General features: G+C 44.3%; 1 protein-coding gene across 3 annotated transcripts in view; it reads right to left on the bottom strand.

The window, feature by feature from the left end:
- Window positions 1–8,128: 8,128 nt before the first annotated feature.
- Window positions 8,129–24,358, bottom strand: part of LOC115577202 (receptor tyrosine-protein kinase erbB-4) — a 280,463-nt gene continuing 264,233 nt past the window's right edge. For all 3 annotated transcript variants that reach the window (XM_030410145.1, XM_030410146.1, XM_030410144.1), the window contains exons 22-27: window positions 22,010–22,085; window positions 21,631–21,777; window positions 17,873–17,970; window positions 17,516–17,686; window positions 15,140–15,425; window positions 8,129–14,265 (exon numbers count right to left, since the gene is read on the bottom strand). In XM_030410145.1, the coding sequence (XP_030266005.1) occupies window positions 13,427–14,265; window positions 15,140–15,425; window positions 17,516–17,686; window positions 17,873–17,970; window positions 21,631–21,777; window positions 22,010–22,085 (1,617 nt within the window). In that variant the 3' untranslated portion in view covers window positions 8,129–13,426. The remainder of the gene's footprint in view (window positions 14,266–15,139; window positions 15,426–17,515; window positions 17,687–17,872; window positions 17,971–21,630; window positions 21,778–22,009; window positions 22,086–24,358) is intronic.

Consider the following 24,358-nt stretch of genomic DNA (forward strand, 5'->3'; position numbering starts at 1 on the left):
AGATTGTTACCTGTGATGTCGGGGGATGACAAGGCACAGCAGGAGGGGACGGGAGTACGGCCTTCAACACATATGTGTCTAATGTTTGTGTGCTAAATTAGAAGCTATAGCTAGCTGGAGTTTAGCTTAGCTTGGCACAAAAAATAGAAAAGGTGGAACTAGCTCTGTCCAAAGCTAACTAAAACGGACTATTGGCATGAGCAATCTATAACCAAGTGTTTCTTTTTACACTCTACCCCCCTTTGAAAATACCCTTATCGGCGAACAAGTCTCTATACCCAATAACTGTATTAAGATGAACTCATTGTTGGCTTAATTTATTTATGGTAATCATTTAACAGCATCTTCACATCAAGTAAAGAGCAGAAACGCACTCTGTCTGTATTTGCTCAATTTCTTCACACCGTTCAGCATCATTTTCTTTGACAAATTACAGCACTGCTGTGGACCATCTGGACGTCTCTGGGCCTCCGTACGAGTCGGGGATTTAGCTGATGCAGTTATCCACAGCGACGTGTGATGGAGTGAGCAGGTAGGTAAGGGTCTGGTGGACAGGAAGTGACTGATGGATGTGCGTCAGCTGCGGCGAGAATCAAACCAGGGACAACTTCGTTAGCTTTGGCTCCTCACAACCTGTCCTTTTCTGAGTCGTGCAGTTTTTAATCCTTCACTGCTGACACATGCACAGAATGGACGGAGCTTCTTACAAACCCTACCAGAGCCCAGCAGAGCATGATAAAAGGAGTATTACGTGGTTCAACTGCCATAAATCTCATCATTCTCCCTCTCCTGTCGGGGGGCTCTGAAACGTAATCGACTGCGTGACAGAGTCAGAAAGGTGTCCAGGTGATTTGAGGAACTGTGGTGCCTTAAATTTAGTAAAAATAATATTGAAGTTGTGAATTAAGATAAGTAAAGAGATTCCTTCCAGGCTTTTTTTTTCGTGATTGAAAATGTGTGTGTGTGTGTGTGTGTGTGTGTGTGCAGGTCTACGAGGTAATTCTGCGATTGTGTGTACTTTTAGTGAGAGAGAGAAAAGAGAGGAGATTGAGTTTAGAGGGATGGAGAGACTTTGGGGCCCTGTGGAAATTAGAGCTCTCCATCTCTGTCCTCGGGCCAGAGTGTGTGTGTGTGTGTGTGTGTGTGTGTGTGTGTGTAGGTGTGTGGGTGCATGTGTGCATGTGTGTGTCTGTGTGTGTGTGTGTGTGTGTGTTGCAAAGGGGTCAGCACAGGAAGAAAGAGAGAGAAAAGTCGGATATCTCTTGGTAAGCTGCAAAAAAAAGACCACTTGCAGGATAGGTAGCTGTGAAGGCAGATGCGAGGGAGTGTGTGTGTGTGTGTGTGTGTGTGGGTGGACAGACAGGTGCATGTTCACCTGTAAGAGTTTGTTTGTGAGAGAGGCAGCATGAAGAAAAAGAGATATGATGGCGTATGGCAGTCCAGGGACGCCGATATTAAAATGAAAGCATTTAAACTGAATTATTAGAAGCTCTTTCGAAAAGCAAGCACTAAATTGCTTATGTTAGGCCGAAAACTACAGGTGAGGAAAGGTGTTGTCTGCACATTTAATTTTGATGGTTGACTTGGACAGAGGGCTGGGTGCATCCCATCATTCTTGAGATGACGGTGAGAAAAAAGACCATGAAACACTTGTGAATTTTTTTTATTTTGAAGTTTGAACTTTCAGTTTTGCTGTTATACTGGCAGCGTTTTGCTTTGACGGCATTAAAAATGACCTTTTCTTTTAACATTTGTATTTTGGCTGGGCTGTAACTGTCGATTTTGTCATATAATTTAATTCAACATTATTGTATCTTATTTTTGCAGGCCGTGGTTTTTCACACCGGTCCATTAAACAGCAAGTAATGTTATCATGACAATTACAATTGTACAGTTTTACACATATTACCAAAAATCTAAAGGCACATTCCGTTAAAAATGAGAACAAACATAGCTGCATAAATAGCATTCTGCAAATTACGTGACACCGAACAGACGAGTAAATAAACGATCAATTTAATAAAAAGATAAAGTTCACTTTATTCAACTAAATGTGTTATATGAATCCTGTTCAGACAGAGATACGTTAAATTTCAGCTAATTTTAACACCATGAAGCTTGAACTTCATGTTTTCTACGACTGCCTGAGAAGATCTACCCCGGCTCTCAGAGCTCTGCAAGAGTTTACAGATTGTACGGCAGCCATACAGCTCCACAGTACAGATCTCAGTCCTACAGACCGGAACATATTTGTGCATTCATGTCATGTTAGCCTCGTGGATCCTCTCGGTAAACAGCTTGTGGCCGTGACTCAGCATAGAGACGACTGCCAGGCGGCTGCTGGGGTAATCTCGCTCAGAACGAGGAGGAGACACATGGGTAGATCTTACATCGAAGGAAGCGTTTCTCATGTGTCGTACAAAACTTTTTTTATAGCAGCGTTGTTCCGAGATATTCAGTCGATAGCTTAAGCTGCCGTCCTCTTTCCGTCTCTGCTGCTCCTTGTTTCTCCCTCTCAGAGGTGATTTTGTGCAGCTGCCCTCGACAGAGTGCCTCGGGCTGTTGTGCCCAACCTTTACCTCGGTTTGGCCCGTTCTCTCTATTTCCCTCTCTTGTTTTCTTACTCTGCTGCCTCCTGATTACTATGTCGGGTGGAAAAGTTGCCTCACGGGAAAGTTGTCTTCTCGTCTCGTTCTCCCTCCCTGCCTCGTCTTCATGGTATTCTTCGGCTACAGTCTGGACTGAGTGTCTTCATCGGCCGGCAGCAGATTGGACTCATCGGTTCTGTTTTCGTCTCCAGATTTTTAGCTTCAGCCTCAGGCATGGAGACGGTGTTATCCCACCGGTGTTGACTCAAGCGAGTGGAAAAACGCTGATCTTACATCCACAAAATGTGCACTCCAACAACAAACCGGCATCTTTTATCAACGTTTAACAGATTTAACAAGTAGTGAGTTTGAGATTTTAATTGTTTGGTTGCAGTTGAGCCAATAATGCCTTAATTATTTACGTTCCATGACATTTTCCGTGTTAGGTGTTTATCAGTTCGTATTCATAACTTATAGAGAACTATTTAAAACTGTTTATTTCTGTATTTATTTCTGTATTGTGCCTGCAATGGTCTATCTTAAAAATGCAAAATGAAAAGTAAGGAAACACATTTGTTTAAGGTGATAAATAGATAGATAAATATTCATAAATACATCAATAAAAACGTAAAAAATGAATACATACACTGGAAAATCTTATGATGAAATATAAATATATCAATATATCCAAAGGTCAATAATTATAGAAGCAAAACTAAAACGGAAACATTAATTAATGTCCCAATTTATAAATAAATAAATGCCTAAATAATAATCATAATATAATAATAATAATAATAATAATAATAATAATAATAATAATAATAATGATAATACATTTAGTGTACTTAATTATTTATATATTTATTTTGGATTTTGGCAGTTTCGGTCCTCCAAACAAGAAAGCCTGTTTACTGTATCTGCATGGCTTTTATGAATACTAACGACTTACAGATTACCTCGACTTCTTATTCAAGCCATAAAACGTCCCTCTGGAATCACTGTGGCTCCGACCACTCTCGGGTTAAACGGAGGCGGAAAAGATTAAAATCCAAAGCCACTACAAGCTGTCAATATTTTTACAGCCCTGTGGAGACTTTTGGAAATTATTCAGCTAAATTGCAGTTAAAATCTGTTTCTTAGATGTGCTTTGCTCCTGATGCTGGATGGAAAACCTGCCTCTTTCTTCTCCTCTGGATCTCAGTAAACATCACTCGGGTAATTGCGCGTAATCGCGCGCAGTGATGACACGACAGGGGAGATATCGCCTCGCGGTGGGAGATAAGTGTGATGTATGCTTCATATCCTTAAACACATTACAGAAGCAGCATAATGAGCGCCATCCAAACTGCACTGCACATTACGCGGCAACGGGGGCATTTTCCATGTTATTAGAATGTAAATACACCATCTGACGTTAAAATGAGCAATATAACACGTCAGAGTAATGATGTCGAATTAGCGCCGGCGTGATGAAGAGCGTAAAGCAGCAGATTAATACAGATAAACACTTTCTACCACCGTCTGCTTCGCCGTTGCAGCTCGGTTCAGACAGAATTCAGAGGATTTTTATGCTGTTGTGGGTGATGTGATGCGGACATAAATAGAAATGAAAAGCAGAAACGACTTCTGACTTCCTAGCTAAAAAATTGAATAAATAGCGAATTGACCTTTCAGTTGGACCTGCAATTGTTGAAAGTCGCAGGGTATTTCTGACTACATAAATTTGTTGGTTACTGATTATATTAAAAAAAGCCTTTTTGATGACTTGCACATCCACTTTGTAGAGTTCTTTACCCTGAAACCTGGATGCAACTGAATTAGAGTCCAGGCTAACGTTAGCAGCTCTTATTCTGTTCTATTGGGTTTGGGGACGTTTACATTTCAGCAACCCAGATAAACTTGGTATCCAAGACAGCAGAAAGTCCACCTAAGAAGTTGTTTAGTTGTCGATCTAAAAGCTGTTCTTCTTTATGCTATTTGAAAATGGAAATCTTGGATTTCCCTGATCATAAAAAACACAAAAACAGTGTTATTTCTGTGTTCCCATGTTGGATCATTAATGGCTAACGATGCTAACTTCCTGCCTGGAACATACAGCCTCTGTTTAGCCTCAGTGCTTTAGCACGATACATGTATGTGGCTAGCAAGTGCATATTCAAGACCAGTCAGCTGGACGTTGATGTCATTTAATCACGATGCTAACGTTAGCTTGGCTGGAGCAGAAAAGTAGCTACAGCAGAATAAAATCCATAGTTGCCAGCTAGAAATGAAGAATTGCTTTTGTTTAACTATAAATAGAGTTCAGTGAATGTTTAAGAATCCACACAATTCATATTTCCACACACTGGGCTCCTCTACAATATAGAGAAGGCAAAAGAAATGCTGAAGTTGTGCTCGGTGATGCTATTTTCCCTTAGAGGTGTGTCTGTTTCTTCACAAGAAGGCCAGAGAGATGGCTCCTGATGTCTGTTTGCTTGTTCCGACTGAAGAACGACATTAAACATCCCTTCAGAACCGCAGCGCTCGGCGGAGGTAGCTGTGTCCGCCTCAGGGACGCTGCTAAATCACCGGCGATAGCATCTTTCTGCCGACATGGCCGAAAGCAAATGGTTCAAACACGATTCTGCTGGAGAGGTAAGAAGTTACGCCTCACTTTTACACCATTTAAAATTAATTGAAAACATTACAGAGTCATTTATTCTGGCAGTCAAGGAAAACGTGTCGCGCTAGAGTCGGCAGGTTTACCGGTGTAACGACCTCAACCGATGGAGGCCGAGTGAACAGTCGGCTGTTCATCAGAACAGAACTGATACCGAACATGTTGTCCGCTGACGGCTGAATCCACACTGTCCTTTTCCAACATCCACTGCAGCCCAGGGCGAACTACAGCGACCCGACGTTAAAATTTTCAGACCTACATATTTGTATTCTTGTGTTTATTCCCAAAGTTTGCAGCCAGAATGCGCTCAGGCGGGTGTATCAGCTCACTGATACGAAACTGTATTGTTCAATTTTATAGTTCCGATAGCAATTTAGGCAGAAGCAATTCTTCATTTTCAGGTAGTTTCTCCCCCTCGTCCTGAAGTAAGCACGCCCTTGAAGAATGTCATAATGGTCTCACGGTTCAAATACTATTCCCAGAAGTGAGAGTACAAAAAAAAACCCAACACCTACAAAGACGAATGGAGCCATCTCGAAACAGCCCTTGGTTGCGGTAGGGTTGTGTGGGTAAAACACCCCTGTCAAGGTGACACGCCGCAATTAAGCAGCGGCGGTCTGTCGGGCGATGAGCTGTCATCGCCGCGCTGTGTCACAGGTGTACAGGGCAGCTGTAAGTATAATTGCTACAGGCCGCCGGGATGGAGCCGAACCGCCGTCTCCTGGCGGGCGATAGCAGGCTTCACTGGAAGATCAGCTATAAAGGAGACTTGTAACACATTGACAAATGGTTATACAGCGGTTGCCAAATTAACAATGACCTCCTCCCCCATCCCCCCCTCTTGCTGTCTGGCGAGGGTGATAATGTGCAAAAGTCCTGTCGGGAAGAGTGCTTAATGTTCAAGATAATCTGTCTATTATGTGGGTTCAACATTAGGAAGGGAGTGAGTGAGTATCAATTAAATGTCCCTTTCCGTGGCAAATGGGAAGCGTAATTTTTTTGACAGCGATTCGAGCGGGCGGGACCTGATATAGATCTCCGAACACGGAGCTGTGTGCGAATGCAGCTGGAAATAGTTCAGATGGCGTTACTCTGCGGCAGGAGGCCCCCGCTGTAGATTACTACGGCGGAACTAGATGTGCTTACTAATTGAGTCTCGGCGCTCAGAGAGAGCTAATAGACAGAAAAGAGGATGGAGGAAGAGAAAGGAATAGGGGTTGCTGCTGTTCATAAACAGTGTTTACTTAAAGCACCCCATCGTCCTTATTAGTATTAATAGCAGCGACTTCAGAAAGCTCGTATTCCGCCATTGGACGGTTTTGTATTATTTATGATTGAAATGAAAGCCAGCTGCAACAGAGGGAGCGCCGCATAGCAAACGATGTTGCCTACGCCAGTTTACATAAGCAAACACTCGGGTAAACAGGAGATTAAGCGCAGCGCGGGAGCGGGGAGGAAAAACGACAGCAAAATGGTATATCCACGCATCAGCCTGTTTCCAGGGGCGAGCTTTTTTTGAGGGAGGAAGGGGCTCGGAGAACACTGCGGCGCTTTTTTTTGATGCAGCTGGTCTTCATCTGCAAGTCCTTTTGAGCATGAAAGTGTTGGTGCGCTGCAGATTTTTCGCCCTCCAGTGCGACTTCTGTCCCGTTGATCTGAAGACGTCGGGTCAAAGTAGGCGCGCCGCAACTTGAGAGCGCCCTCGCCCCTTAATTAAAGACGCCATCTGTTAAATTTTTATTATTAAAGCCGTTTCATTTTCTGCTCTATTTACAGGCGGCAGGGTGGCGTGTCGAGCAGAGGGGATTCTGGGCCGAGGAATCCTGAGCCTCCCTGCTGGTGTGTCTTTGAGCAAGACACGGAATCCCTACGGAAGCCCGGATGTTGCTCATATTCTACTTTAAAGGGTAACATTTTGTGACATATCAAATATAATCCTTCTCTCCTTCGAGAATAGATTTCTCAAGAACTTTCCTCCTGCAAACATTTGTTATGCAACAGAAAAATATTTGTTTTAACATTCTTGCTTCTTTTTTCACTTTATTTCTGTCGATTAAACAGCGTCATGACAACATTTTAACTATCAAATCACATATTTAGCCCGTTCATGAACAAGATAAACCTTTATAAAGGACAATACCATGTATTTTACAAAAAAATAGATTATCTCCTAATATATACAAATGTATTTTGAGTAACAGATTTGGACATATGTTTGTATCACCAATGCATTATCACAATGTATGTTCATTATATTTTGTAATATATTGAAGCAAAAATGACAATTTGTTTATATTAAAATAGATTTTTAATAAATGGTATTAAACTATTTTTTTTAATTTTTTATGTATGTTAATATATACTCGTTGTCATTGCATTACTCCAGTTTTCCATACACTTATTAAGATGTAATATATTTAAATTATAGGTTTTTGTCATTATTTGTGTAAATTTAAGAGTGAAGTCAATGTTTTTACTTAGTAATTTCATATTACACCAATATTAACAACAGAAACAGGCTTATGTTGGCAATTTGCGCAATATCCACATATTGTAAAGAAAATCACCACAAATTTTAAAAGATTTTTACATAATGAAATGTTTTATCTACTAAAAAATCATTTAAAGAATAGATTTTTAAACACAATCAGTATCAAAAATGTATGTTCTTTGTATTTTTATATAAGGTCTTTGAGCAAATTGCCCAACTACGTGGACTCCCTAAATATATTTACATTTATTACATTTATATATTACATTGTGTTTGTCATTGTATGCTTCTTCTGTTTCTTGCTTTATTAGTGCAGCTACCACCGTGACGTTTGCATTTAAAGACAACAACAAGAGTCACAAAACCACCGCCAAAACCACAGCAACATATACTGAATCAATCTTTATTTATATTAAATTAAAAATATACTTTTGACAGATTCATGTAACAAACATGAGGAACGGTATTTCTATGATATAAAGCTTTGGGTATGGTTTCAAATAACAGGGAACACTGGGTGGTGGGGGGGGGGAGCTAACGTAGGAGAGGAGGAGTTATATCCGGGGAACGCCTTCTCTCCACTATGTCTCCTCTACAAAGCATGCAAAAACAAATCAGGAAAGAACGTAAAGACGGGGCGAAGGCTGTGCTCTGCCTTCCAGGGAGGAAGAAGAGGAGGTCGGACTTGGCTCAGTAATATTTCCAGTAGAAAGTACGCAGAGAAGGTAACTGGGTTGGTTGGCAGCACTGGTTTCAGTTTGTGTGAGAATCAGAAAGAAGGGGGATGTAAAGAAGGTTTTGTTCGCTTGTTGTCCTTGTTGTTGGGGAGGTGGGGTGGCAAATGAAATGTGGTAGACATCGGGGGAAGTGAAAAAAAACAAGAGATATACCCCCCCTCCCACCATCACCACTTTTTTACAGTGTTCACCTAAACTGAAACGTTACGTGAGGACAGCCACGAAAGCTCTGGAGGGAAAAAAAACAAAAAAAGGGGGGTCCACCGAACAGAGTTTCTTCACATGAGAGAGGGGTCAACAAGCACTTTTTTTTTAAATCAAACTCCCATTAGTCCAAAAAAAGGTTCACTTACATAAAGCAAATATGTACGGCTCTTTTTTTTTTTTGTACAAGTCGATATAAGCAGGAGAAAACAGCAGTAGGAGAGAAGACCATATAAATTCAAAGCATCGCCTCCCTTATTTACAAATTCACCACGTCGGCCGTTTCAGTGCTTTTTATAAAAATACTATTCACATTTGTTGCTGAAGTTGTTTGTTAGATAAGTTTGTTTGGAGGAAACCCCAAAGATTCTGTACATTTATACTGATCTGATAATTTAAAACACAGCATGGTTCACGTACGCGATGGTTTGTGCAATTGAGACGCGGACAACTTAAAAAAAAAACAAAAAAAACAAAAAACGCTGTGGGGGTGAAGAATGACGGACGTGTCAAATCATGTACAGTGATCGACGCGATGTTGGAAAAAAATCTCGTGGATTCAAGTGTCGAGAATGAACCGTGTGGGGCGCCGTGAAACGGAAAACGAAGCCCCATGAAAGATTTCAGAAATTAGGACTTCCATTTTGTGCTACTGAAGAATTCGGTTAGAAAAATCCGGTTACGTCTTCCCCTCGCTGTTATTGTCGTCAGTGAAGAGATACAAAGGTGGAGGGCGGAAAAAAAACACTCACTTTGGGTTCCATGCAAGGTGATATTGTACTATACATTAGACTGTTAACGCTGTCTATACGCCGAGGACGAAACAACGGAGGGTTCACTTCGGTACAACGTGGCTACATGCCTCTGCACCCTTGGCTCGGAGGATAACGGTATAAAGTTGTAAAAAAAAAAAAAAAGGTAATCGATTTTAAACACCAGTTGCCATGGTGTGTTCTTGAACTGCCATGAGCCACAAGAGTGTTTAGGGCACTGAGACAAATAGCAGCAGGTAACACGGGCCGACGGCGAGGCAAAACACGCTTAGAAGCAAGAATAATGGCGAGCGGAGGGGAAGAAATCATTGCTTTCTACAGAAAAGTACTTTAAAAAGGTCACCGAGGCCCTTTTTCGGATGACAAAAAACAAGACTTTTCGCAAACTCTTCAGGTTCAGGAATGTTATTTTTCTTCCTGTTCTGGCAATGAACTCACGAGGAGACTGAATTGAAAGCGAAGGGGTTCGCCGAGTGTCTCGGAGACTCTGAAGTATCCTTGAGAGCATGCGAGGCCAGTCGTCTCATCAGGGCTGCAGTCTAATCTATTCTTGATTTGAACACATATTTTTGCCCGGGTCTGCAGTAGAATTTAGGCCAACGAAAGAAAGAGAGAGAGGGAGAGAGAGAGGAATCCGATGCATGTTTTTCTTTTTCCACCACCATCACGCCTTTTTCTGTTTGTTCTTCTCCTTCTCCTCGAAAAAACCCAAATTTGGCAGACGCTTCCATTGCTCTGTATAAACAAGCTCAAACGCACCATAAATATTTCACATTGATATTAAATGCTGTCTCTATTTCATTGAATTAGAGCTCCAAAAGGGACTACAAAATACTCCTTCATCAAATAATCATGATCTCATCAAAGCAGCATTATGAATACTGTTCGAGGCAAAACAAAAAACTTGGAAACAAGGACATTCATGAGGCTGGTCAGTACCCCCGAAAAAGTGTGCCTTCTTCGTGAACTCCCGGCCGCGGTAACCTTCCTTGGACTTCCGCTAAAAGCTTTTTAGCTTTCTGAAGTGGCAAACGACCAGATAAACAAGTTGGATATTTCAGCAACGAAAGGGCGGAAATCCTTTTCTTTCTACCCACGAAGTTTGATCAAAGTGCTCCACGGGGAGGAGAAACATATACAGCTTACTTAGACGAAACGCTTTCACGCACACAGACACACAGACATAAAAAAAAAAATTAAAATACAGAAACGAAAAGTAAAACCAGCTCGGACGTGGCTCTTCCTGTGCCGCAGGATGATGAAAAAGCTGTTAAAAGCAACGACAAAGCGATAATGTTAAGGTTCCACAGTTAATGGCTGGGGAAACTCACTCAAGGTTCACGAAACTACACGATTTCGCTCATATTGACTGAACTAAGATGTGATTCCGAGATGATGAGATACTGCAGGAGGACCTCTGAGGCGGACCATCGTTACAGTTTCTTTCCGCATTGATCTCCGAAAGTTTGGCAAGCTTCGCTGTGTTTTCCCACCCACAGGTGCTCTTGTATGGCTTGGCGGAAGAACGTAATGGCCGTTTAACACCAGCGCTTTTAGCAGCGTCGACTGGCAGTTTGCCTGCAGAGGCATCAGGGGGAAGGGCTTGAACAGTTCTCTTGAGAGCGAAAGGAGCAATCGGTGCTCAATTGGGGATCACAAGAGTAAAACTCAGTTGGGATACTTTTGTTGGGTACTTTTTACAACACTGATATTTTGCTAACCTAATCTAGGAGCTACAAAACAAAACCGATAAACATCTGAAAATACTTCAGGTAGCTGATAAGCAGATACTGGATCATAAGATCGGATATTTTGTCGTAAAACATATTAAATAAGCTCAGTTGGCTTAGGTTTTCTTCAAGGTGTATTTGCCGTTGCTGTGAAATAAGTTGTGTATGAACATAACGAGGTTGGTAGGTTAGTAGTTTTTGGAGTTCTGGGTGATTAGGTCTGCGCAAATGTGGTCCTGGTCTTTGTTAGTTAAAATTGTGCATGTTGCTTACCATTCACCGGCATAACAAATCGTCATAGTCAGAGTTTTTTTTTAATGAATGGACGAATCAAGGAACAAATTACGTGAGAATGGCGGCATGAACGCCAATGAGATGGCAAAACAAAGCTTTGGAACGCAGTTAAGAAAGAAAAACCACAGCGACTGCAGACATTTCCTTTCCATACCAGGCAGTACCTTGCCCAATTCTGCGGTCATAGAGCGGAATAGGTCTGGAGAACAAGTCATCCAAGCTACAAAAATGATTCCTTCCAAAGAAAAGTGTATCAATTTTGGCACAGTTTGAACAGATTCTACATAAAGCCTCAGGTTCATGACTTAAACCAATCCAACGGAGAGACACAAGACAGTTCAGGATCACCTAAGATGATGAAAATCTCCCAGAGGTTCGGTGCTGTCGAGCGACTCAGTGAGTTTGAAAGAAAAAATGTTGTGTTTTCTACTTGACTGCAGTGATATGGTGGAAGCCTTGTTTGAGGTCGGACCGGCGTCGAGTCTGGTGAGATGTGGTAATGAAGGATTTTAAGATGATTGCGTCAAAGCCGACTTCTACCACATCGCTTTTTCCACAGATTCCCCTGTGGGGAAAAATTGACTAGCTAACATGTGAACACACACATTCAAGCTGACATAAACACACACACACAAACTGAGTTTTTCCTGTGCTCTGCTGGTGCTGTCTTGTTCATTCCTTGAGGTCTTCATTAGGCGGCTCGCATGAACTCTCCTTCCCCTCTCTGTCGACTTTTTTCTCTTTCTTTCGCTCTCTCGCTCAACTTCGGTCTCTATGATCACCATTTTGAGCTCAGCTGCGTTACGGATGGTCTTATCACACTGTTCAGCAGATACAGCAATTCCCCCAAATACCCTCCCGCTCTTATCGCAAGACGCTCTTTACTCATTTACGTTCGCTTCACGATCTGAGGGGGAATACCAGTGTATAAAAAGCCATCTTTCTCAGCACCGCAACCAGTGTTTATAAAAAATGTTTACAGTGTATTTTTTTTCCCCTTTCGCTAGGAAAAAAAAGCTGTTTTTTGATCAGCTTCTCAGAGAAGACAGCTGCAGTCAAGCAAAAACAACAAAAACAGTGTATATGCCCTGTGTGATTTCAGGCAAAGTTTAAAAAGTCCATTGTTGAACTACAGATGTGAAAAGGAGGAGATCACTGTAGTTTTGGCCATCACAGTTTCACAGTTACAGTAGGAAGATGAGATGAATTTCACATATTCGATGGAAAATTTGAGAACATACATGTAATCCTATAGGCAAAAAGATTGAATATGATTGATCGGCTTCCAGTGCTCCGTCTTTTACTGGAAGTCACTCTCCTGACTAAACCTTTCAGTCTTTTTCCCTCCGTGTTTTGCTGTCTCGCCTCACTCCACAAGGTCATTTCACAACACAAGACATCTTGACATCTAACAGACTGTGTTTGCTCCGTCTGTTTGCTGATCACAGAAACCCTCGGAAGAGTTTTGTTCATCCTCAGACCTTCATACTGGAAAACCAAAGAAATAATACAACAACTCTTTCCTCTCATGAATCTGACACCGCAGTGGCTGGCAGTGAGTTCCGGTCCCCTAAGTCGAATCCATCTTGTTTGTCTCCGTTCTGGTCTACCTCGCTGGGACAACACGGTACGTCCACTGCTGGGTGACAGTCATGTGTCCGTCGTATGCTGAAACTCAGTGGCGTGAAGCACAGTCTCTATCTACAGAACAGAAATGGACTGGATTGGATATAGTGAAGGTGTCTGAGTTGGGTTCTGCTCGGGTCCGTTCGGTCCACCCCCTTCTGATGTCGCTACGGTCTACAGCAGATGGCACATTATTTGGAAAGAGTTTTGGGGCGGCTCTTGTCGCGGCCGCTCCCGATCTGTGTGGAACAGTGGAACCGGAGAGGATGTCTGGGTTGCTGGAGGCTAGAGTCAGGTTGAGGAACGTTTAAGTGGAACGACCTAGACCACAGTGTTCCGCTGCCGGTAGGGTGGAGGCGGCAAGACGGTGCCAGATTTCAGAGAAAACTCCGACATGTATTCAGGGTTTTCAGCTACCGCCGGCCGTATGTGTCCGTTCTGCTTATAGAAGAGCTTGGCGTTGGTGGAACCTCCCTGGGCGCCATCAGGAGCTGCCTGGTTGGATGATTTGGGAGGCAAGCTGTGCTGCCAGTATTCTGGATTGTCAAAGGTCACCTTCAGCTTCTTCCCGCTGACTTTACCTGATGTCAGTCCACCATGCTTCAGTAAGCTGGCGGGGTGCATGGTGCCGTGGGTCTGGTAGGCTGGCAGGCTGCCGTGCCCGATGGTGGCCGAAGTGGACAGGGCGCCTGACTGGCACACCTGGGCTTGGGCAGTAGTTCCTGTTTGGCTCTGGCTGGCGGAGAGGCCACCTGGATTGACAGGTTGTCCTGCAGGTTTGATGGTGTGATGGGCGTGGAGGATGTGGGTCGGTGGGCCGTGGTGGCAAGGCATGCCAGATGGAGAGGGCTGGGTCGTAGGGAGGGGGTAGTGAGGCAGGCTGGTCTGGATGGTGAGCGGGAGGTGGGAGCCTGAAGTTGTGGCCGAGATGGAAGAAGGAGGCTGGTTGGGGAGGGGTAGACCGTTTCTCCTCAGCGCTTCCAGACCGAGCTCGGCAGGGCTGTGGAAGGTGTTGAGGTAGAGGGGCTCGTTGATGTACTCGTCCTCTCCCTTGGGCTGGCTGTTGGGTGTGCTGTGGTAGCCCGGGTTATCCAAGGCGTGGATCTCACCGTTTTTACGTCGTGAGACAAATGGGTTTTCCTCAATGGGATTCAGGTATTCTGTGGCACAGAAAAGGGAGCGAGAAGAAGAGAAAACGGTTTGTTAGAGAATGAGACAGACAAACAAAAGATCCAAGAAAATTAAATAAAGGGACGAGAAAAACAAAAGAAATTGGAAAAGATCACTCGCTAATGAGGAGAGAAGACGGAGATGGAGATGATAATGGCGATAATGGCAGCCACTCAGGACCAGACGGGCAAAATGCCAGAAGTTCTTTGGCACCGGAAACTCCATCTGCCGGAGGTGAAAATGCCAGCAAATGACCCCTCTTCACTGATTCCAAGCACTATAATAGTTGGGTGCGAAACCTATTGATTTTGCCCACTCTTCCATTCCTTGACATTGCATCAGATGCATTTTGCTGCAGGCTTTGTTATATTTGGAGCTGCTCAGAAATCAAAGACGCTAGTGCAAGAGCGGGGCTGATGGACTGAATTATGATCAAAGGAGAAACATGACTCTGTAGTAGCTGACATACACCGTTGATGGAAACTCGGCAGGAATTTTAATCAATGGTTTCGAAATGAAATGAAACGGGCAAAATGACGAGCGGGATATACTACAAAAGACGGTATTTACTCTGTGAATGAGCGAAGAGATGACGGGATAGAGAAACAGCGAGCAGGGCTGTAATTTGTGGCAAATGCAAGATTTACTTGTTTTACATTTAAATCGTGTCTTTGTGGAGCAGCACAGGGGATTGCGGTGTGGTTATTTCCACCACACTCTGTTACTTGGGCTTTATAAAGTGGTGAGAAATACATATAAACAGGGAAAGTTACTTTTAAAGGACCAAGCAATGGACAGTATGAGAATATGGCGTGATTTCTGAACATTTGCTGTGGATTAGACTCTTTCTGGACAAACCCGTACCTGAGGAGCTCTTGTCCTTCATGGGCGTCATGTATCCGTCCTCATCAGTGTCCCCTCTGGACGCCCTCTCTCCAAGGAAGATGGTGGGGTCGGCGCTGTACCTCTGGCCCCCACTGTCCTCCGTCCCAGCCTGGCTCAGGCTCTTCTTATGCAGGGTCCCGTTACAGCGCTGGTCCTCCAGGGCCGGAATGGGTCCGCCTGTAGCCTCCTGGTTCACGCCGGCTTGGGCGCCTGCCATTGAGCTCTCTGAAGGGTTTGGGCCACCGTCTCGATAGCCAAACTGATTCTGGGTACATACACAAGAAAATATGCCGTGTGTTTAGAACAGTACTACATCCACAATTATTGAGTTTAACTAGCGTATTTATTATGTTATTATTCAGCTTTTAATAAGCATGGTGATTGTTGTGGTTTGGGTTCAATGTGCCTATGATGTCGTTGAGGGTTAACTAAGCATGTTTTAGTTTCTTTAATGAAATAAATATATACTTTAACAGGGTTGGGTCCAGGGTTTGAGTTTAAAATACTTATCATGTCGCTGTTAAACTTTTACTGTTTTTCTTGCTTTATCAATGCAAAAACATACTTTATTATTTATTTACTTACTTGCTTATGAAATATAGTCGAGGTAGGTTAGATTTGCTTTGGTCTGAACCACTCTTTAATGCATGTTTTGTTTGACACCTTGCAGCTATTCTGTGATAAAAGACCTATCTAACAAACAAAAGTATAGATGCCAGTAGTTCATTTGAACCACAACAGACACACATGGTGCCGATGCCAGAAATAATAAAGATTGCGTCTGAGTTTAAGCCAGCTGTAAGCCACCTGCGGCAAAGGAAGTGAGACTTTTAACCCGTGCAGCTGCCTGTTGAAGGTAGAATTCCTCCAACAAAGTTGTGCTGATGCAGTCATCAGCCTTGAGGGACGGTGAAGGGGCAGCCAGGCAAAGCTACGATTCTAACACCTGAACCTCACAAAAAGAACAGAAAACCCCACATGAAAATACAAAACATGACATGTAAGCAAAGGGCTTCTTGTGGTGCTGTGTTAGCTTGCCGTAGGCTATTTAACCCGGGCCCACTCCTCTGCGCTCTTGCCAACTGCTAGTGATACAGCAGCAATTACAGGAAGCGGAGCTACAAAACACAATCGAAAAAAATAAAAAAAGGAAACGTCCTGGGGTTGTATCTCTCCACCTACTCCCATCGTCTTCCCTCCATTGCAATCAACCTCCTCCCCCCTCTTCCAAACTTCTCTGTTCATCCCTTCTTCAAAGCCAGTCATTATCCGCTCCTCTTTTCAAGTGTGAGCGTGAGAGCAAATCAGCACAGATTAGATAACCATCTGCATCGGACTGCGTCTGCGGTGGCGCAACCTGAATAACTAACTTTCCGTGGCAAAGTCGGCCAGCTGATGGACTTTAACAATGAATTCCGTTCCCCTCTGCCTGCATAATCAAAAGACTTTCAATTCATGATGGGGGTTGTTGACCTTGCACAAGCACGACCCTGAAGGATGGATTAACGTGTGTGTGTGTGTGTGTGTGTGTTCCCTCATCAGGGAAGCAATGTGTAGGTCACGAGGGTAAAGGTGTATAAGACGCAGAGCCGTGGGCCAGCGGCACGTGGTGCATGCTGCAGAGCAAACAGCAGAGCCAGCACTCATTGTCTATTAGTAAACGGCCCCGGCATTTTAAGAGAGCGACTGTTATTTGCTTACGGAGCTCTGAGTAATGAAACCTGGGGCCTGGGGAGCAGGCGCATAAAGAGCCCAGGTTTAAGCCACGCACGCTGGGATGGAAATGATGGAGGTGAGCCATTAGCGGAGGAAAATCAGCAGTGTATTGGAAGTCCTTTGCCACCTTGAGCACTTACAGAAGGTAGTGAGTTGGGCAGAGTTTGACCAGAGGGAAGAGAACAAATTTAAGTTTTGATAATGCATGTCAAATCAGAAGACCTCAGAGATATGACACATGATTATCTTAAAAAATGTATTTATAGATGAGGTGTTATCCTTTTACACCAAACAAATGTAATGTTTGATGCGGTTTAAAACACATATCAACTGTCTCAAGCCATCTACAGCTTGCCAAATTTGTACATGCACAATGCCACTTGGGTCAAAACAAAAGGATGCAATTAGTGAGGAATCATGGGAGTTGTTGTCCTAATTGATCGGCCACCATCGGCAACGGAAACCTGTCGACACCACTTGTTTTAAATGAGCAATATGTAAAGATTGTGCACCAGCAAATCACGTTACTGCTAACTGCTGCTAACTGTGGCTGCCGTTAGCCCGTTAGCTCAGTTTGCAGTGCAGGTAGCGGTCTAGCTTGGGAGCTTGGAGTTGTATTATGAGAAGCAGTATCCTTACTCTGTTGGAGTCGACGCGAGGCCTGGTCGTGTACGACGGAGGAGCCACGTTGTATCCCCGAGGCACCAGATACTCCTCAGCGTCCATCAAGTCATCCAGGTCCTCTTCGTCCAGAAGACTCTGGAAGAACTTGCTGTCGTTGGGGCTGGGGAGCTTCATGCGGTCGTCTCCCTAAGCAGCACACAAGTGACATCACAATGTAATTCTACTGGATTAGTTTCATGGAACAGATGCTAATACAGCCACGGAGTTTCCCTCAAAACATCTTGTTTTTATTTGTCCAGAAAGTGGAGCCTCGCACAGGAAAAGCCTTATTTATCGAGATCTCTGACAGCGAGCCTCTTTAGGCTAACGCACCTGGATGACCAGGTACCGCTGGGGGTCACGGGCCATTCTGCAGAACTCAGCAGCCAGCTCTTTGAACTTAGGCCTGCTGTCCGCGTCAATCATCCAGCCTGGGGGAAGAGAGAGATGGAACAGGAGATGAAGAGGTTAGACAGATAAACAGTTGCATGAGTGATGGATAAAACTGGAAGTGTACTTGTATCACAGATTTGTCAAAGGCAGCAAAGTGTCTATGATTAACTAATCGTCAGTTTATTGGCATACTCTTTGAAAGAATACTGCTGAACTTCTGTTGCACTGTTACTCAGCGCACTTTAAACATAATGACAACGATTTGAAACTCTATAACTTTAACCTTCATTCACCAAGAGAGCGCAGACTGAGCAAGCACACTGTTTACTTCCATATATTTTAAGAGCTAAGTGCCTTGCTCAAGGGCAACTCAGCAGTAGTTATTACGGTCGAGAAAATGAGTTTTTTATTCTGATCTCCAGCCTACTTTTCACTTCCCGAGGCCACGGCTGCAGTAAACACAGCAAACCCCCTGCAGGCGAAGTTAGGCTGGGTGGCGCCTCAGCTCAGATTAGACAGGAAGCAGACTGAGCTGCTGATTTCAGTGTCTGCATCCCTATTACATATTCTACAGCAGTGACGGCCACCGTGGGGTCCGGTTGCCTCTGGCAGTCCTAAGGGGAGGTACTGCCAGCCGAATATAATTGCTTAATTTCACTTTATTTCAAATTTAGCACTTAACACAGTCGCAAAAATAATTGCTTAACCTCATTGCATTCATTCACTTCTTATCAAATCTGAATCTGCTTCCTCTCCGTAAAAGCTCCTGATTGTTTTCCAATCATCAACACCGCAGTCGATCTAAAGCTAGCTCCCCTTAAATAAACCCTGACCCCTCTCTGTCGTCACTTCGCCCACCCGTCATCACTCAGTTCATCTAATTTCCGCTTCTAGCGCCCCCACGCAGGCACATTACCTAAATGAGGTGCAATTACTCCCGGCAATCAAACTCTATTTCATCTTTATTGGGGTGACGCTGAGGCGGCGGGGCACGCAGTGTGACGGCGAACCAAATCACAAACAACGGCTCTCAGTCAACATGTAATTAGAATTAATGCGGCCGATTGCTGAGCTTCCTTCTGGCTTTTGATGGGTCGGTCTGACCCTACTGCTAGTTTTGACTTGGTGCTTGACCTCTTTTTGGCTATTTCTAATCACCACTGTGAGGCTCGCCCGACGTCAATTGGTTTTTGTGTGCTTGTGGTGTGTGTGGCTCCGTCAGGGTCGCAGCACTGCACTGCGAGTAAAACTGAGTAATAGTAGGACGATTTTAAACTTGTGGAGAGGAATAACTGCTCAGCATTACAGTGGATGAAACTGATGGAAAAACGAGGACTGAGGTAAAAGTTGTATATGATCAACCGAGCTATTAAAAGGAGAAAAATGGGTGAAGTGAATATGATGTAATGAGTTTGTAACACTGCAATGTCCTGCTGGGAAACCTTGGGTCCTGGCATTCACGTGGAAACCACTTCACATGCACCCACAGCAGGACAACGTGACCTGCCACACTTGAAATACTGCTCTGGTATGGTCTATACAAGGTGCAGCGCTTAAGGCATCTACCTGGCCTTCAGATTCCCTCGATCCTAATCTGATCAGGCATCCGTTTGATGAGCCAGAACAAGTCTGATACAAGGCGGGTCCACCTTCCAACCCACATGAATCAAAGGAACTGCAGCTCTTGTCTTGGTGCCAGAAACCAGAGAACACCCCCAGAGGTCTTGTGTCCAAGCCTTGACGGATCAGAGCCAATGTCTGATACACCGTTTGGCCTCTGTGGATCAAACTTGTTCCAGAACATCCTACAGTCTAAGGTGATTTTTATTATTGATCAGATTGAGATCTGGGAATTTTTGAGGCCAGGCCAATGCCTTGAGATATTTGAGAAGTTCCTCGGGCCATCTCTGAACAGCTTGTGTGGCCATCAGGAGTGCTGTTGCCATTCGGAACTAGTGCTTGGTCTTTGGAAATGCTTGGGGAACCTGGTAGGTGTCAAGTTGTATCCACATGACTGCCTTGACCCAAGTATTCCCATCAGAACATTGCACTGAAACAAGAAAATCAAAGTTACTCACTTCACCTGTAAGTGGTCTTCATGTCGTGGCTGATGCATCAACGATCAACCACAAAGATTGATAATAACTCAAGAAAAATGTGCAAACCCCTGAACACTTTTGCTGCTTGTTGACTGAAGGAAATCCCTTTGACCTCAGCATTTACAATATTATTGTCCAGACACTTTTTATGTAGCACATAAAATGTATTCTGTTCCACCTCCTCTGGGGGGGAAAGACAGAAATCAGTTGGCATTGTTATTAGGCTAAATGGCTGCAGGGCTTCCATGGTTTGCTGCTGTGCTGTCAGAAGCCATTGGCAGTAGTTTTTCATTTGGAATAAAACAATTAGATATTATGACATTTCCACTGGATTAACAGTTTTGTCAGGGGAATATGTTTTGATATCTCGCTCCAAGCTGGATCACATCGTTCTCTTTCAACACATTTGGCATTTTCAGCACTCACCCACAGCGTCTCGCAAAAGTTTATATTTACAGGGCTACAAGCAGCCAATAACAATAAGAATAATCATGGCGCAGAGACAATATTTGTGCAACAAAAAGGACTAGATAATTAAAAAAGAAAAAGAAAAAAAAAAAAGAACTAAGAACTGCAGCGACGGGAGAAATAAATCAGTGGGAAGAAGTTGATGTGAGGTAATCCTTTCTGAGATTTTAAACCACAACTAGAGGAAGTCCCTCCACTATAGTTCAGTTTCGGGTTGCGCAGCGACCAGACTGGTGCGAGTAAAAGGATGGCCAAGCAGCCGATTGCTGGCAGATCATATAACACAGCCTGGCATGTACGTCTGGAAGGTTTCCTGGAAATATGGGAGGGTGGATCCCTCAACGGCACCAGCACCAGGGTTCTGAATCCAGCCAGGGGGAAGGAGCGCAAGATGGGACAGACATGGGAGAATTTGGGGAGGATGAAGAGAGGGTGGGTTTTTTGGATGCGTTGCGCTGGTCCAGATGGAAGACGACACGAACGAGGATATGGGCAGAGTCCCTGGTGAGGACTGGGTGGGGGGGGGGGGCGGCATGTTGCGGACCATAAAGCGGCATCTCAGCATGACAACAACTCTTTTTTTCCCCCCCTTGTTTCGCTTGTTTTTCATCTTTACATATCAACTTCTCCTGCAGCCTTGGATAGAAGCCCCAGAGCTCAGATAACACCTTACCGGATGAATATTAAAAACATGAACCCTTTTATTAAACTGCAGCTCATCTCTGACACGCCCGAGCTGGGACGCAGTGGTGTACAAACACTTGAAAATAAAGAAATAAGATTATGTGGCAGGCAACATTCGATGTGTTGGGAGTGCCACCTTAGGAGACGGTCGGGTGGATGTAGCAGGCCTATAAGGGGGACGAAGACGGAGGAGGAGTAACTTTGTTGACCCGCGTTACTTTTACGTAACTAATATACTTATTATAACCAAATCTGTGATCTGTGTTGCCCTTGCAATACAGCCATCAGTTGCACTTTTTGGACTCTAGGGGCATTTATTTTCTTCCAAAAGTGTAGGAATACATCCAGAGGCCCACTTACAGAGCTGCTTGCATCTCACACACCATGTTTTAGATATAAGCGCTCGGTTAGTTGTTTGTATAAGCGTGTTTGTGTGTGTCTCCTCACATTTGACCATGACCATGTAGACATCTATGGTGCAAATGGGCGGCTGCGGCAGGCGTTCCCCTTTCTCCAGGATGTCCGGGATCTCCCGCGTCGGGATGCCGTCGTACGGCTTGCCTCCGAACGTCATCAGCTCCCAGATGGTCACTCCTGGAGGATGTATTCATGCGTGGAGGTAGGTAGGAAGGCAGGGCAATGGAAGGGGAAGAAGCAGACAGAGAGAGATGGGAGGGTGAGACAAAGAGACAGAGAACAAGATGAGCAGACGGATAAGGGGGAGAAAATGCAAATCGAGGAAGCAGGATTTCAGGTCACTGGATTCCTCCCACAGGTGGAAGCACGAGGTGTAATGACGTCAAACGACAGCACATTTGTCACCCACCGTAACTCCACACGTCACTCTGATGGGTGAACTTCCTGTAGTGGATGCATTCGAGGGCCATCCATTTAATGGGCATCTGCGGGGAGAAGAAAAAGACACATAGAAGAGTTAGATTTTACCACGAGGCGTTGTATTTATTTACACTTCAGCTCGGCTCATTTTCCGACGCGCCGCGTCGCTCAACAGCCGCCCTCCCTTTCAATCAGCCGTTCGGGAGATATCGGGGAATCGACAGCGCTCTCGAGCATAGTTTTGCTTTGCTCAATATTACTCAAGTACTGTGATTGATTAGATTCAGTCTAACCTGGGGATCATCGACGGCGAGCACGCCTTTTTTTTTTATAAGATGCTAAATGAGATCGTATCGGCCGTTTGCCTCACGTTATCTCCGTGGCCGCCGGGTCGAGAGCAGGCGGCGTGCGAAACAGTAATAACAACAGGCCTTCTGACATTCCTGACAAGGACAGTGGCACACGTCAACGCATCCTCACCGCCATATGATTTCCATATTGACTGCAGAGGACGAATCTAGCGGTGGAGCCCACTGAACAAGGCAATTATCTGGCCATGTGAACACACACATGCATACACACACACACTCACACGTACATAGGCGCTGCGGTCATTTAGAATCCAGCCTCTCCGTTCTGAAACATGCGCTCGCTCTCCGGGGGAAATGAACAGGAAGAAGGGGAAATGAAAAACTTCAGGTTTGTTAGAAAAAGGAAAAACGCAGAGCGCCTCCACCTCCACGTCTGTTGATTTATCTCTCGCGGGGGCGTCTGTTTTTTTTGATGGCACACGTGTAGATCTGCTGACAACGGCTCTCCCGTTTATCAAGGCATCAATGAGTGCCGACACGAAGCCAATCACTCAGATGGTCGCGTCTAACACACCTGGTCCGCTTTTTATGGAAGTGCTTTTTTTTTCCCTTCTCCTTATTTGCTATTTGCGCGCAGACAGCAGCTCAAACTCAAGGCGCAGCGGCTTCCTCCCGGCCTCCAGCTTGAATGGATGCAGCGACGAGGCAGCCAATTTAATAAAGGGAGTTGATCAGGACAGTTTGCACAGTAAGTCTCAAAGCGAGGGAAAGAGAAGGGGCTCCTGATTAATGTAGTCCTGGTCCCCGAACAAAACAAACTGATTGGAACTGTGGCGGCATAATTTGTTTTGGATGAAGTGTCTCTAAATTGTGTTTTTACTGAAACTCTTCCTGACCAGAAGCTCAGATATTGGACACACAAAACATATTCCTTCATGGGTTTTTTTTTTTTTTTTTGCCTCTCAGCACTGTTTCTACACGAGCAGGGAACAATCCTTCTTTTCTCTCTCTGGCCACATCCTAAAACATAATTTACATTTGAAAGTGTGTTTTTCAGGCAGAAAGACAGAGAAACTGAAAAAAATAGTAAAATGCCTGGCAGCAAAAACGGACAAACTTTTTCAAAAATCAGAGAAAATACAAAAAATCACCGACAGTGAGTTACTGTAACATTACAGTTTGTCCCCCTGTATGTGTTCTTAATAATTTCAGGCTGAATCTTAGTAGAATTACAGTTTTACACTGAGTACAACAGATGCATTTATCTGTCTGTAAAGGCTGAATCTTCTTCTCTTTCCCGTCTTTCGGTCGGTAAACTGAGCCAACATCTGCTCAGCTGGAGCCGTTATTCTGTTTCCTCCGTTCTGCCCTTTATCGCTCTCCATCATCACCTCCACTTTACAGCCGCAATTACGATTCAGTCGCTCCCATTTACATACGCACATATTTTTCTGCCGCTGAGCGAGCAGACAACAGCGATGTGATCCGAGGTTATAAATACAACCGGTTACCTGAGGGAGGAAGAGTAAATCACTCCTGCATGTTCGCGGAGTCGCCTGACAAAATAAATGCAAATGCAAGTTAATGGCGGCAGGCGCGCTCGTCTGATTGGCTGTCTTGACACGTCAGCCGAGTGATCATGGAGAAAGTGAGAGGTGATGGAAAGTTGTCCCCGAACCGGAGCTGCAGCGATGAAACGATCAGTGGAAGTATTAAATTCTTCAGCGCGAACAGTTTCTGGTGTCTGTATTCGTTTTTTTATCTTTAGGTTCGGGGACAAAACGAGACATCTCAGGACGCCGTCTTGTGAATCGACATAAAGATATTCGTTAGTCGCAGCTCGTATCTTCTCTGGCTTCTTCACTTCAAAGGTGCACTATGTAGTTTTGGGGAGGAGGAGAAAAAAGTAATTGATTTATTTTCACGCTTAAACAAACTATATAAACAAACTGACCTTGAAAAACAAAACAATTTCATACTGCTTCACTTTGTGTTTATGTGGCGGACCCTGCCACCTTTCTAGCTTC

Source organism: Sparus aurata, chromosome 24 (assembly GCF_900880675.1).
Source record: "Sparus aurata chromosome 24, fSpaAur1.1, whole genome shotgun sequence".
Taxonomy (NCBI): Eukaryota; Metazoa; Chordata; class Actinopteri; order Spariformes; family Sparidae; genus Sparus; species Sparus aurata.